The 14,197-nt window shown below is 44.7% G+C and overlaps 1 protein-coding gene across 4 annotated transcripts in view; it reads right to left on the bottom strand.

Annotated features, from left to right (window-relative positions):
- IKZF3 (IKAROS family zinc finger 3) overlaps positions 1-2,321 on the bottom strand; it is a 138,351-nt gene extending 136,030 nt beyond the window's left edge. For 3 of the 4 annotated variants that reach the window (XM_040436909.1, XM_040436905.1, XM_040436906.1), the window contains exon 1: positions 2,256-2,321. In XM_040436909.1, coding sequence (XP_040292843.1) covers positions 2,256-2,262 — 7 coding nt within the window. In that variant the 5' untranslated portion in view covers positions 2,263-2,321. The remainder of the gene's footprint in view (positions 1-2,255) is intronic. The other variant, XM_040436907.1, reaches the window with a different exon arrangement.
- Between the last annotated feature and the right edge of the window lie 11,876 nt (positions 2,322-14,197).

Below are 14,197 nucleotides of genomic sequence, written 5' to 3'. Positions count from 1 at the left end.
CCTCCGGTGCTATGTTCCCCCTGGTTCCTGGAGGTGAGGGCCGCAGTTTTCCCTCTAGTCAGAGGAGTAGAGGCGCTCGTTTCCCGCGCCTGCTCCGCCATCTTGGAGGTTGTGGCGCCGGATCTCAGGCTTTCAGGCTGGCTGGACGGGCACAGGAACTTTGTGATGTCCCCCGATTCTCGTGATGCGGGTGCCGGGGTGTTAGCTGTGCCCCTCTTGCGACCCATGAAAAATCTGTGGGCTTCTGGATGCTATATGGGGCTGTAAATGCCGGCGGTGCTCAGGAGCTCAGGCAGTGTGCTGCTCACTCCGCCATTGGCAAGCTCCGCCCCCCGGGTTACACTATCTAGACAGGATTCCTGTTTCAGAAATCAAACATTGTTTGAGGACATTTTCCTGGCTTATTTCACGCTTTAGGCAGGTTTTTTTTGTGACGTTAATCAACACTTTTTTTTCCAAAACACAGCAAGCACTAGGTAGGGCATTTTATTCAGGCATTTATCCATAGGTTGACAGTTTTTACAATGGATAGCATCCAGACTGAACACGGACCCTTTCATTTCACTGGGTATAAGCACATGAGCATTGTGTTTCACTGACCATATATCCATTCAGGAAAATGTCCAGCAGTTTCTATCTTCATCTGTTTTCCATATAGAAAACCCTACAGAACACGGATGGCATATGTGTGCGGTCCGTTTTTCACTGATTGTTGCTAGGAGATGTTGTGTGTTATTCTTCAGTGTAAAAACACATAAAAGAAATACTGACATCTGCTCAGAAAAAAACTGCAAGAACTTAAAGGGGTTGTTCATCTTCTGGGGCTCTTTTGGCAGACCACTCTTCCCCTCGTGGCCAGACCTGCAGAGGGAAGTATACGTACCTGCTCCCTGCCGCTGGGTCCCGGCTCTTTCACTTCTACACAGCCACTGCAGCACTCGGGTCCCGGTTTGTCACCGCTGTCCGGTTTGACACCACTGCAGCCAATGACTGGGCACAGTGGTGACCTGTTTGATGTCAAATGGTCACTGAGCAAAACTGAGAGAAAAACATCAGTTTTTCACTGACAGAACCTGGACGAGTTCAGTACTGCCTGTGTGAAAGAGGCCTTGGGACATCATTAGCCCCTTAGTGACGTAAAAGACCAAATCAGACTCCAAGTGAATGCAGATATTAAGGAAAAATTTGATTTGCCATGCTGGATTTTTTTCCAAATGTTCTCAGGTGATGCTGTAAAGTCATTCGTATCAATGTGAACCCCATTATAAGGAAGGTACCATATTAAGGCTGCTTTTCACTGTCAGTGATTCTGAGCCAAAACCAGAAGTGGAAGCTACACAGAGATAAGGTATGATGGAAAGATTTGCACCTGTTGTGTGGTTTTGACCCATGCCTGGTTTTGGGTCACAATCACTGATAGAAATCATTGACTGTCTCAATAAAGTCCAAGGCAGAGATAATCCAGCGATTTGTCTTTCTGTTGCTGTTTTCTTGTAACGTATGGCATTTGTGTCCAAGATGACAACCTTCACAGACTGACCGTGAAGGACAATTCAGAATACAACCATCTGAAATCTGTAGTATATCCCAAGTCTGTAGGCTTGGCAAATCGAACAAGCAGAGATGGCACATTTATATGGTCTCATGGTGGTAATTATTAATGTTTGTGATTTTTTAGCACATTTTGATAAGTCACAGTGGTGGTGGGTATTTATAAAGCGCAGCACTCCAAAATTCTGGCATCAAAAAGTCTCAAAGAACTGGGTCTTTGTGATTTTTGGGCTTATTTGATTTAACCCAGAATTTTTTTTCAACTGGAACTTTACAAAAAGAAAAAAAGACCAAAAATAGTCTCAATCTTACTCCACTAAAGAGATGGGGTAGAAAGTCTTCAACTTAAAGGTGCTCAAAGTCTATCAAACATTGGGAGATATTTGTTAAACTTGGAGCAAACTTACAAAGAGGAAGGTTCATATAAAACTCATGTAAACTCATATATTCATATCAAAATTGATATGAACATACAGTTTTTATCACTGGAACAAATCAACAGACTGAAAAAGCAGGTAAAGTAGTTTATATTCTTCTGCTTCACTGGCAGACAAATGCTCTGTCCAGGGATATATTTATAAGGTGACCACTGCAATCTGCAAGGCTTGAAGAAAAATGATCAGTTTTTAAATATATTAATTTCAGGTTCATTTTCTTCCTAACCCAAGAGCCGAGTATTTATTTGGTAGACATGGCCTCCTCACCTGTCATCCTGCTGGTGCTCCTCGGCTCCCCTCCCAGTGCTCTGCTCCACGTGTTTCTGCTCTCTCTGCCGCGCAGTCTCCAAGTACCAGGCAGGCGGGAGAGTCCAAGTAGCATGAAGTTTCCGGGGGGCAGATGCGCCGCGTCGACGTCACACAATGGGCGGGGCCGGATTTGGGGATGCGGCGGCTGAGTAGTCTCTGATCTTTCACTGTATAACCTGTCACAGAACAGCAGACGCTACTGAGCCGCTGATACGGAGAATGAGTCATCAGACATCTGTAGAAAGCATGGGAACTACTGAACTGGAGGAATATAAAGCTGCCGAGACACTGGAGAAAAATCCTTTAATACAAATGTAATATATATTGCAATCTAGACTTGTATACACTATGGATGGTGGCAACATGCAGTTGATTTGGTCCATATGTACCAGTTTTGTGGATATGAGTTATACTTTCATTGTAGGGATTACTAATGGAAAGTTTTTGAGATTGTGAGATCAATAGTTGTTTGTACCATAGACAAAACAGGCCTCTTGCACAAGAACGTGTGCGCCCCATGGCCGCAATGTACGAACACCCACCGCGGGGCAGCGGATCGCCGGAACCCATTCACTTTAATGTGTCCGCGATCCGGCCATTCCGCAAAAAGATAGGACATGTTCTATCTTTTTGCGGAACAGAAGTGCGGGACGAAACACACAGTGCTTCCGTAGGGTTCCGTTCCGTGCTTCCGTTCCACACCCTTCCGCATCTCCGGATTTGCGGACCCATTGGAATGAATGGGTCCGCATCCGTGATGCGGAATGCACACGGAACGGTCCGCAAATGCGGTCTGCAATACGGCCACGGAGCGCACACGTTCATGTGCAATAGGCCTTATGCTAAGGGAATATTCAAACATGCAAGTTTTGTTCAGTTTATTTTTTATAGATTCAGTGGGAAAAAAAAAAAAGAGAAGTAATATCTGTCTGTTATACTTTCTCTCCTTTTATGACCTACACCTGGTTTTGGAGTAAAAATAAATATATAAAAAAGAAATACTGAATAAAACCTGTTTATGTGAATATACCCTAACGCTGGTAAAATAGTTTGATTCAAGACCTCGGAAAAAAATAGCAAAAGGGAGAAAATGCCATAACATAAGAAACGTTACATCCGCCGCTGCTCCGGAAGCCCCCGCCAGCCTTTGCTGATTTTCCTGCAGTGGTGACGTGGCGAACGCCCAATCACTGGCCTCAGTGGTCTCATGCTATACATAATCACATAGGTGTATGACACAGCCCCGCTGCAGGAAGCTCACAGCGGGGGCCATTAGAGCGGCCGTGCTGCAGCTGAGAGGAGTATAACTGTGGTCGTCTTTACATCAGTGTTTGTATTTACATTGTTCTGCTCTAGATGGTCTTCTTGGTGCCTGGTCTCATAAGATTTACCTAGTGCAGGGATGTCAAACTCAAGATGGCCAGCCATATCAGGGCATGCTTTAGTTCGGCAACAGCTGGAAGCAGGGGTGGACTGAGAACTTGGAGTGGCCCTGGAAAAACTCTTAAAAGTAGCCCCATATTGAAGGTGGGTACAATCTAAAAGAAGGTGGGGCAATACAAGTAGGCAGGGACAACAGACATAGGCAGGGCTAGCAATACCATAGAGCAGCACAAAATACCGCTCCTGCAGAATCAAATACCACAGTGCAGCACAAAATACTGCCACCCCCGCTGCAGTATTCAACTGTATCACCATCCTGAGGACTTGAATTTGGGAGGGCACCTGCAGCCGCCTGTCAGGTGCATTATGCATAAGTATCTGATGATCCTAGCATTAATTAATGCTGAGAACATCAGATCATTATGCACCTGGCTGGTGGCGGGAGGAGAGGCCCACTAGGAAATTTCCCTGTAGGGGCTATGGCCAGTCCACCTCTGGCTGGAGGGCCACAAGTCTGACCTACCGAGACAATAGGGGAGGGAGGGAGGGCTAGAAAAATAAAAATGATATTGATGGAATTGGGAGGATGGCCGCATTAAGAGGAGGTATGTGGTAAAACAAAAAAAGGTTATCTGTAAGGCTATGTTCACATCATGGTTGAAGCATGTAGTGCCATTTTTCTAGAAACAGGCCATCATGACAGGAAACCAGACAGAACCCATTGCAGTCTCTTGGGCATGATTGGCATCAGTCATGTAACAATCTCATTGTTCTGGTCCTTAGAATTGACCATCATAGATGTGAACAGTGTCTAAGTGATTTATTTTTCTTAGCGAAAAATCTCTAAAAGGCTTTTTAGTGACATTTTGTAAGCCCTCTATGAGTTAAACATCTGCTCTAGTACATACGTGTGAATAAAGAAAGAAGTAGAAGAGTTGAATAGGGCGTAAAATGGTTCCGTACCGCAACCATAGCTAAATGGGTCGTCTGAGATCAACAAAAATGGCAGGGAGGGGTGAGATTGCATAAAATAATAAAAGAACCGTGACTTACCTGTCGATTTCCGCTTTGCTGCACTACAATTAACAGTCCATCTGGGCCCGGGCACCTGAGCAGTGGCAATGGAGCGGCATGGTTTTATTCTTTTATGCAATCTCACCCCTTCCTGCCATTTTTGTTGATCTCAGACGACCCCTTTAGCTATGGTTGCGGTACGGAAACATTTTACGCCCTATTCAACTCTCCTTTTTATGCAATGTATAAAGTGCTGCGTATCACATTCGGGATAAGGGGTAGTAATACACACAGGGCTGGTCTACTGGTTTGTGTACGTTTTATCTGTACTACGAGTAAAACATTTCCTTTCTCTAATTGGGATCTGGTCATATTTTTTGATGCTAAGACCCCACTCCTACTATTTCCTGACACATCAGAACATAGGATTTTGTGCCTTTGGGTTCCCCAGAGGAAATGGTTCGGAGGGCTCACCCGCCATCTATGCACGCCCACTTTTATTTGCATTGTAAACTGGTACGATTATATGTATACACACATATCCATAAGGTCTATTAGGTCATGTGTGAATTGTAGACCAAATTGGTAAGTGACTGGCTCCAAAGCCAGCTCCAAATGGGGCTTCTTCTGCTAAACCTTTGGGCGGCCACAGGAGGGTCCATTTATGGGAAATTCTCACCCACACTCTGGCCCCAACTCACACGTGGCAGATTTCTATTGGAAGAAATTGGCACCAAATCTACAACTAAATCTGCAACGCACTGCAAACTCTATCGAATGTAATGGGAGAAAGCTGCGACTAGAAATCTGCATGTAGAAAATCTGGGGTGTAGATGAGGAGGGTAAAATCCCATACACTTCTACTGGACTGTGCTTTGCTGTGGATGGTTCCTGCGAGCGCTGCAGCCAATCTTACATGGACAAAGTTGACCAGTGTGCTTAGGGACTTTCTAGTTTGGCCAGCCCCCTACCACATAATAAGACCCCCCACAATGGGCTGAGTGCAGGTGTCCTGCAGCCACAGAGGAGTCCAGGGCTAGTCCCATCTCATACAGATGATTAGTGGGGTTCTGACCTCTGAGACCCCCATCCATCTTGAGAATGAAGGGGCTTTAGGGTAGGTGAACCTGCAGAGTGGATATGGGAAGGATGCAATGAAGTAGATGCAGCACTAATACCACACTGCACCTCTTCATTCTCAGGATCAGTAGGGGAGGGGGTCCCAAAAGTTAGACCCCCTACCACTGACAAAGTGATATCATAGGGAAGTGAGGTGTCACGACAATGAGAATAACCTTTTTAATTTGGTGACTGTGTAAATTGTAGACTTCATTTATTTGTGGAATATTTCTTTCGATCTGTTTTAACTACATCAAATGGTCATTACTGGTCACTGAGGCTCAAAATATACAGCGCAGGTCGTGTATCCGTTTACTCCGATATAAAGCTGACGTAAATGGCCCCGCACTAAGAGGTCCCTGCGTCGCAAAAGGCGGGAAGCACGCTGATAGGCTGCGCGGCTCTGTCACGTGGAGGGTGATACAGGCTCAGCTGGAGAACGACCGTTAGGCTCCCAGTCTCCGGCCGGACAGGGCTGGGAGGGCGAGTGATGGCGTCCCCGCGTCCTCCCCTGGCTATACTAAGCCACCTTGTTCTTCTGTTTGTAGGTGAGAAGTCAGACATGTCCATCATCTTACTGCCGATATTGTGTATCTATCAGATTATCTATCTCTAACAATCTCTCTCTCTCTCTCTCTCTCTCTCTCTCTCTCTCTCTCTCTCACATATCTCTATCTATCTATCTATCTATCTATCTATCTATCTATCTATCTATCTATCTATCTATCTCTCACATCTCTCTCTCTCTCACACATCTCTCTCTCTATCTGTATGTGAGCTGTCAGCAGGTAGAAGTTACAGCTATAGCTGTGGATAAAGAAGTCACTTCAGATCTTTCTCACTTAGGCTCTGTTCACATTGTGTCCATAGCCTACATTCAGCTTATGCGCCAGTAAAGCTCCTGCCACATACAGCAAATGTCCTTAGGCCGTTATGCACACAAAACAATGTCCTCAAGGCATCTGTGGGGCTGGAAACTGTAGAAAAGCATGAAGAGGATCCCACAAAAATGTGTACAATGCAATATATATATTTTGTTAGTTGCAGCCTATGTCTGTGCAGTGGCATACGTCAGAGCCTTTCACTGGATGCATACGTTGGGAAGGCTCCCTGCTGTACATTGTACTTTTGAGGGCATTTCGAAACATGATATGAACAGAGCCTTATGGGGTTTTATATTGAAGGGCTATACACAGAATAGGTCATTGACATTGACTGGGATCTGACACCCGGCATCACTACCGATCAACTGTATTGCAGTAGCTCCGTTGTCGGTACTGCACAGCGCCATCCAGTGTGTAGTGGATACAGCTGGGTACTGCAGAAAAGTGAAGTGTATGGGAACAGCGCTGCTGTACTGCACAATGGAGGGATCTACAAGGAAACAGCTGATCAGCGGGGTGTCAGACCCCACCAATTTGATATTGATGACCTATCCCGAGGATAATCTACCTAAATCCTGGACAACCACTTTAAAGGGAACCTGTCAGCGGCAAAAGTCATCCCACACCGCCAGCAGTACCTTCAAGTAGCCGGCAGTGAGTTTCTAATGATGATTTTCTTACTGCATTCTGATGGGGCAGCCGCGCTATTTTTCAGTCAGGCTTGAAGTCAAGGTGACCGCGCCGCCTTCCCTGCCCCTTCTCCTGTGACTGACAGCGCTTATGCCGGACTGGAAAATAGCGCGGACGGAGGAAAATAGAGGCAGCATGCAGAATCCGCGCTGTATCTCGAAATGAATAGAAAGCATTAAAAAAACAGCTCTGTATGTGTCTGCGCACTTTCTGTGTGCATAAGCTGAAAGTGCAGTTTTGTATTGAAGCAAACAGCCACTGGTTAAAAAAAAATGCGGTAAAAACAGGATGGATTATGAAAGTCCGCCTGCAAAATTCAGAGTGGAATCCACACATTTTCCATTTCAGCGCATTTTTTGTGTGTTTTTTGACACTTTTATTTTTCAACCAATGGTTGTTTACTTCAATATAAAACTGCATTGTGGTCACTGGTCACGTACGTGGACACGCACAGAGTGTTTTTTTTATGCTTCCCATTCGTTTCCGTGGGAGATTCATCTCAGATTCTGTCCCAAGACAGGGCATGCTGCTTCTTTTTTCCACGCAGAAAAAAAAAGCAAGTGCTGCTTCTCATTGAAATGAATGGAAGGCTGTTTTGAGACATTTTTTGGGGGCTGATTTTGAGGCGGAAATGCGCCAAAATCAGAGCCCAAGAACTCAGTGTGAACTGGCCCCTACGGTTTGTGTGTGTAAAATCCACTGTGGATTACTGTACCGAGAAAGTGGATTCGATTTTATAATCCCCTCCACATGCTGCTGGTTTTAAAATCTGAGACATGTTAGTCTCTGTAGTGGAGCGTCACCATGGATCTGGCTCCTTTTCACGTAGCGGGGTGTAGCGGAATCCTCATCAAAATCTGCATTGCTGGGTCCCCTAACGATGATGAAAAGCGGGGTCCCAAGTGTCCTGTTTGAATAGAGCAGTGGTCACGAATGCGCACTAGCGCTCCACTCTCTGTGGGACTGATGGCTGAGCGCTGTACTTCTCGGTCAGTCCCATAGACAGGGAATGTGTGATCACTGCTCCCAGAGAAATCAGTAATTCCTCTTTAGTTTGTAGGTTCCCATGGTGCACGTGGTTCTGTAAAGTATATCTGTAAATGCTGTTAACAGCAAGATGGCTACCTCTATAATCCAGTAACATATAAAAAATCTACAATCAGTGACTAAAAACATACTGAGGGACATTTACTAAAGTGCTTACGCCACAGATTACGGCGCACGCTATGATTGTGCAATAATAGGCAACTTTTCACTTGTCTCATCACTTTTTAAAAGGTCTAGAAAAGTGGTTGGGGTCTAGTGGGAGGAGGTGGGGCGTCCTGCGGCCTGCCAGATTTACTATCATTTATGCCAGAAACTGGGGTAAATAATAGTTCAAACCTACGCCAGTACATAGCTGGTATAGATATGAAAGTCTAGAGCATCAACTGCCTGGAAATGTGCCAAATGTGTTAATAGCCTGTACCTCTTAATAAATGTGGTGCATTCTGCGCTGACAGTCTTAGTATATCTTCTCCACTGTATTTGTGGCAGCATGAGATCACCTACCGCTATGTGTGTGAATATACCTAGACCAGTGATGGCGAACCATTAGAGGCAGAGTGCCCAAACTGCAACCCAAAACCCACTTATTTATCGCAAAGTCCCAACACAGCAATTTACCCTGAATACCACAGTACAATATAGTGTATCTTCCATGTACTTTATCATTTCGCTATAATAGCCTGCCTACATTCAGTGCGCTCTCTGTGCTGTTCATAGTGCGCCCTGCGCTGATAAATGGCAGGAAAAGTCTAAGGAATAGACTTACACCATAGACTTTTTGAAGGATGTGGGTGCCCACAGAGAGGGCCATAGGTTCGCCACCACTGCCCTAGGCTCAGTTCACACGTTGCAGTCGCTATTGGCTCTTAGCTGTGTGCTGTGGACATGATACAATAACAACTACTACTCCCTGCAGACGTATGGCCAAGCCACGCCCACCTGCGGCAACCAATGGTCGCACCATTTTGCAGTAAAGTCATGTAGCCACGTGCAGCCAGACCCACCTTGGGGTCGTACTGATATTGTACTTCTTGACCTCATCAGTATGTTGTTTCAACTCTTTCGTATCCAAAGTGGCCATCCCACAGGGAACACCAGTTATTACAGTTTGTATCATGATTTATCTGAAGAAAACATCATTTTGTATAAATAGCGGCAGAAATGGGATGTGACCACCATGTGTGAATACATCCTTATGAGGACTAAATGTTGACTTCATGTGATTCCCTATTTTTAATTACAGAAAGAGTATCTTATTGCATTCCACTGGCGCCATAGCTTCCATTTGAAGCCCCATTGGAGGTTCACAATGTTGTTTTAATGCTGTGGCGACCGCGTGTTGCCCTTTATCTACATACGTTTTACAGTAATTGTTTTCTGTTTTCCTTTTCTTTATATAGTTCAAGTAATAACTGCGCAAATTGATAAACCTCCCTTGGCTGCAAAGCATTTTATTTATGGTGACTTAAACCACAAAGGTAATTTCTATTAACTTTTGTCTTTTTGTAGTAGAAAAGATGATAACAATGTGCTGTGTCACTGGAAACTAATGGATGTGCAGCAGAAGTAACCTGAAATAGCTGTGAAGTGACACAAAACATGAGACCTGTGTGGCTCTCACTGTGTTATTAGATACCTTGATATAAATCAATCTGCCATTGGAGATATGCAATACTCACCACGTTCTTCTAATGCTCTTGGTCTGATCTCAATATGTAATCTCAAAGTGGAGAAATTAGCCTTTGAGTGCAACAAGGGCATTGCCTTTGCACCCAGAGGCTCTGCACACGTGCTTTGATGTCCACGCCCCCCACCGCTTTGACTGACAGGACCAGGCACTGAACACATAACTCTCCAATCCTGTACTGGGTACTTCTTCACTGCCTAGCCCTGTCAGTTAAAGCGATGGAGGCATGGACATCAAGGCAAGTCAGTGGAGCTCATGGGTCCAACAAGGTGCAGCAGCAACGTCCTGATTGCACCCAGAGGCTGATGACAGATTTCCTTTACCCCCTTATGGACCTCCGCTGTACATGGACAAGTGGAGCCATAGCTGTCGGGTTTCTGCTGTTTCAGACAGCAGACACTCAGAGCTACTGCCTGTGATCGTCGATAACCCTGATCATAGAAATGTAACCCTTTTAGATGCTTTGGTCAATAGTGACCATGGCATCTGAGTCGGCTTTCCCTGGAAGCGCTGGGCTCCCAGTGCCCGAACAGCCTATCTGTGCTGTGCTCATGGGAGGTGTTCATTCCTTGTAGTAGCCTCGGTCCCGTAGAAGGTCCCAAGGCTACCACAGGCAGGGCTCCATAGGAAGACAATGTAACTCCCAAAGTTTGCAGTGGTAAATCATTGCAGTCTATCAGAGAAGCGATCTAATGACTGGATGTTCAAGTCCCCTAGGGAAATTGAAGGGCTTCTATACCTTTTTCTTACTGATGATCTATCCTTTGGATAGGTCATCAGCATCTGTGGCGGGGGTCTGACACCCTTGACCCCCGCTGATCAGCTGTTTGCGAAGGCAGCGGTGCACGCAGCTTCCTGCAGGCCAGTGGTTACGACTCTTTTACTGACCTAGACACAGCTCAGCCCCATTCACATACTTATCCCATATGACGAATGTGGGGGGGGGGAAATCTAAATGGCCGATCTGAAATTTTTCCTGCTCTTTACCTCCCAAAAATATCTACTAAAAAGTGATCATAAAGTCATACACACTCCAAAATGGTATCAATAATAAACTACAGATTGCCCTCCAAAAAAGAGCCCTCACACAGCTCTATAGTTGTAACTACAACAAAGTTATGAGGCTCCGAATATGGCAATGCAAAAAACAAAAACAAAACATTTTTTCAAGGTTTTAATCTTTTTTTCACTGTTAAACAAGAAAAACAGTAAAAATTTATACCGTAAATGTGGTATTGCTGTAATCGTACTGGAATATGGTCCTTTTTTTTACATAGGGAATGTTGTAAAAACAAAGCCCTTAACCTGTACGCCCTGTGTATTTCCGATCACCGCTGCGCGGCGGGCGGTGATTGGAACTGGGTGCCTGGTAAAATGAATCAGCAGGCACCCTGGGACAATGCCGAGGGGGGTCCTGTGACCCCCCCGTATTGGCGATCGCTGCGGATTAACCCCTTCTATGCCGCTGACCGCGGCATAGAAGTGGTTTGTGTTTGAGTGAGCCCATCGAGTCCCCGCGCTGCTGTGGCGGGGACTCGATGTCTCAGAAGGCAGCCCGATGCCTTGCACGGCATCGGGACCTGCCTTCTACGGGAGCCGAGGAGATCCAGCCTCAGGCTGGGTCTTCTAGGCAACCTGTTAGTGTATGACTCAGTGTCATACACTTACAGGCAATACATTGCAATACAGATGTATTGTAATGCATTGTAGAGGGAATCAGACCACCAAAAGTGAACATCGGAAATAAAGTAAAGTAAAAAAAAGTGTTTTTAATAAAATTAATAAAGTAATAAAATTAATAAAGTAAAAAAAGAAAAAAAAAGCGCCCCTTTCCCCTTATTTTATAATAAAAAATAGAAAAAAAACAAAAAACACACATATTGGGTATTGCCGCGTCCGTAATGACCGGCTCTATAAATATATCACATAATCCACCCTGTCCTATAAATAGCATAAAAATAAAAAAAGGTGTAAAAAAAAAAGCCATTTTTGTCACCTTACATCACAAAAAGTGCAACACCAAGTGATCAAAAAGGCGTATGCCCCCCAAAATAGTACCAATCTAACCGTCACCTCATCCCACAAAAAATTAGCCCCTACCTAAGACAATTGAAATCACAGAAATATAGTGGCAAATATGGGGGAACTGCTCAAACCCCAAACACTGTAGCGTGTTTCTCATTGGGGGAGCAGTCCCATCGCATGTGGACCGCAGCAAATGACCATCCCCAGCAAAAAATGCGTACAATGGAGGATGCCGGTGCGGTCCACATGCACCACAAAGGCATCCTACACAAAACGGAGCATTGTGCGGATGAAAATATAATTATATAAATCACAGAAAAAAATGCACCAAACGGATATGCCACTGACTATACTAGCTAGTCATACAAGCAGATATTAAAAGCTGAGACTTTTGCCAATATATTCCTGTCAGGAACACATCGGAGCCCATCATGCACCACGTCACGGTCTCTCAGCATGGCAAGGGTCCTACCACTACGCTAACTATGGTGTGAACACGGTCTGAAGGTGATGAAATCCAGCTCACAGCCAAGCTTCCACACAACCGCATAGCAGGACAACTAATGCAATGTGAATAAAGCAAGACTGTAAGCCACACCCATATCAGTCCGTGTGATGAAGGTTACCAGGTGCAAAAGAATGTTTAAATGCCAGGTAAAGGCACATTCAATACATATAAAAAAAAATCACAGAAATATAGTGGCAAATATGGGGGAACTGCTCAAACCCCAAACACTGTAGCGTGTTTCTCATTGGGGGAGCAGTCCCACCGCATGTGGACCGCAGCAAACGACCATCCCCAGCAAAAAATGTGTACAATGGAGGATGCCGGCGCAGTCCACATGCACCACAAAGGCATCCTACACAAAACGGAACATTGTGCGGATGAAAATATAATTATATAAATCACAGAAAAAAATGCACCAAACGGATATGCAACTGACTATACTAGCTAGTCATACAAGCAGATATTAAAAGCTGAGACTTTTGCCAATATATTCCTGTCAGGAACACATCGGAGCCCATCATGCACCACGTCACGGTCTCTCAGCATGGCAAGGGTCCTACCACTACTCTAACTATGGTGTGAACACGGTCTGAAGGTGATGAAATCCAGCTCACAGCCAAGCTTCAGTCAGTGGCATATCCGTTTGGTGCATTTTTTTCTGTGATTTATATAATTATATTTTCATCCGCACAATGCTCCGTTTTGTGTAGGATGCCTTTGTGGTGCATGTGGACCGCGCCGGCATCCTCCATTGTACGCATTTTTTTGCTGGGGATGGTCGTTTGCTGCGGTCCACATGCGGTGGGACTACTCCCCCAATGAGAAACACGCTACAGTGTTTGGGGTTTGAGCAGTTTCCCCATATTTGCCACTATATTTCTGTGATTTTGTTTTATATGTATTGAATGTGCCTTTACCTGGCATTTAAACATTCTTTTGCACCTGGTAACCTCCATCACACGGACTGATATGGGTGTGGCTTACAGTCTTGCTTTATTCACATTGCATTAGTTGTCCTGCTATGCGGTTGTGTGGAAGCTTGGCTGTGAGCTGGATTTCATCACCTTCAGACCGTGTTCACACCATAGTTAGCGTACTGGTAGGGCCCTTGCCATGCTGAGAGACCATGACGTGGTGCATGATGGGCTCCGATGTGTTCCTGACAGGAATATATTGGCAAAAGTCTCAGCTTTTAATATCTGCTTGTATGACTAGCTAGTATAGTCAGAGGCATATCCGTTTGGTGCATTTTTTTCTGTGATTTCTACCTAAGACAATTGCCCAAAAAATAAAAAAAACTATGGCTCAGAATATGGAGACACTAAAACATCATTTTTTTTGTTTCAAAAATGCTGGTATTGTGTAAAACTTAAGTAAATAAAAAAAAGTATACATATTTGGTATCGCCGCGTCCGTAAGAACCTGCTCTATAAAAATATCACATAACCTAACCCCTCAGATGAATACCGTAAAAAAATTAAATAAAAACGGTGTAAAAAAAGCCATTTTTTGTCACCTTACATCACAAAAAGTGTAATAGCAA

This window comes from Bufo bufo, chromosome 6, assembly GCF_905171765.1.
Source record: "Bufo bufo chromosome 6, aBufBuf1.1, whole genome shotgun sequence".
Classification (NCBI taxonomy): Eukaryota; Metazoa; Chordata; class Amphibia; order Anura; family Bufonidae; genus Bufo; species Bufo bufo.
The sequence above is the reverse complement of the archived record's forward strand: the minus strand, read 5'-3'. Positions and strand labels throughout refer to the sequence as shown.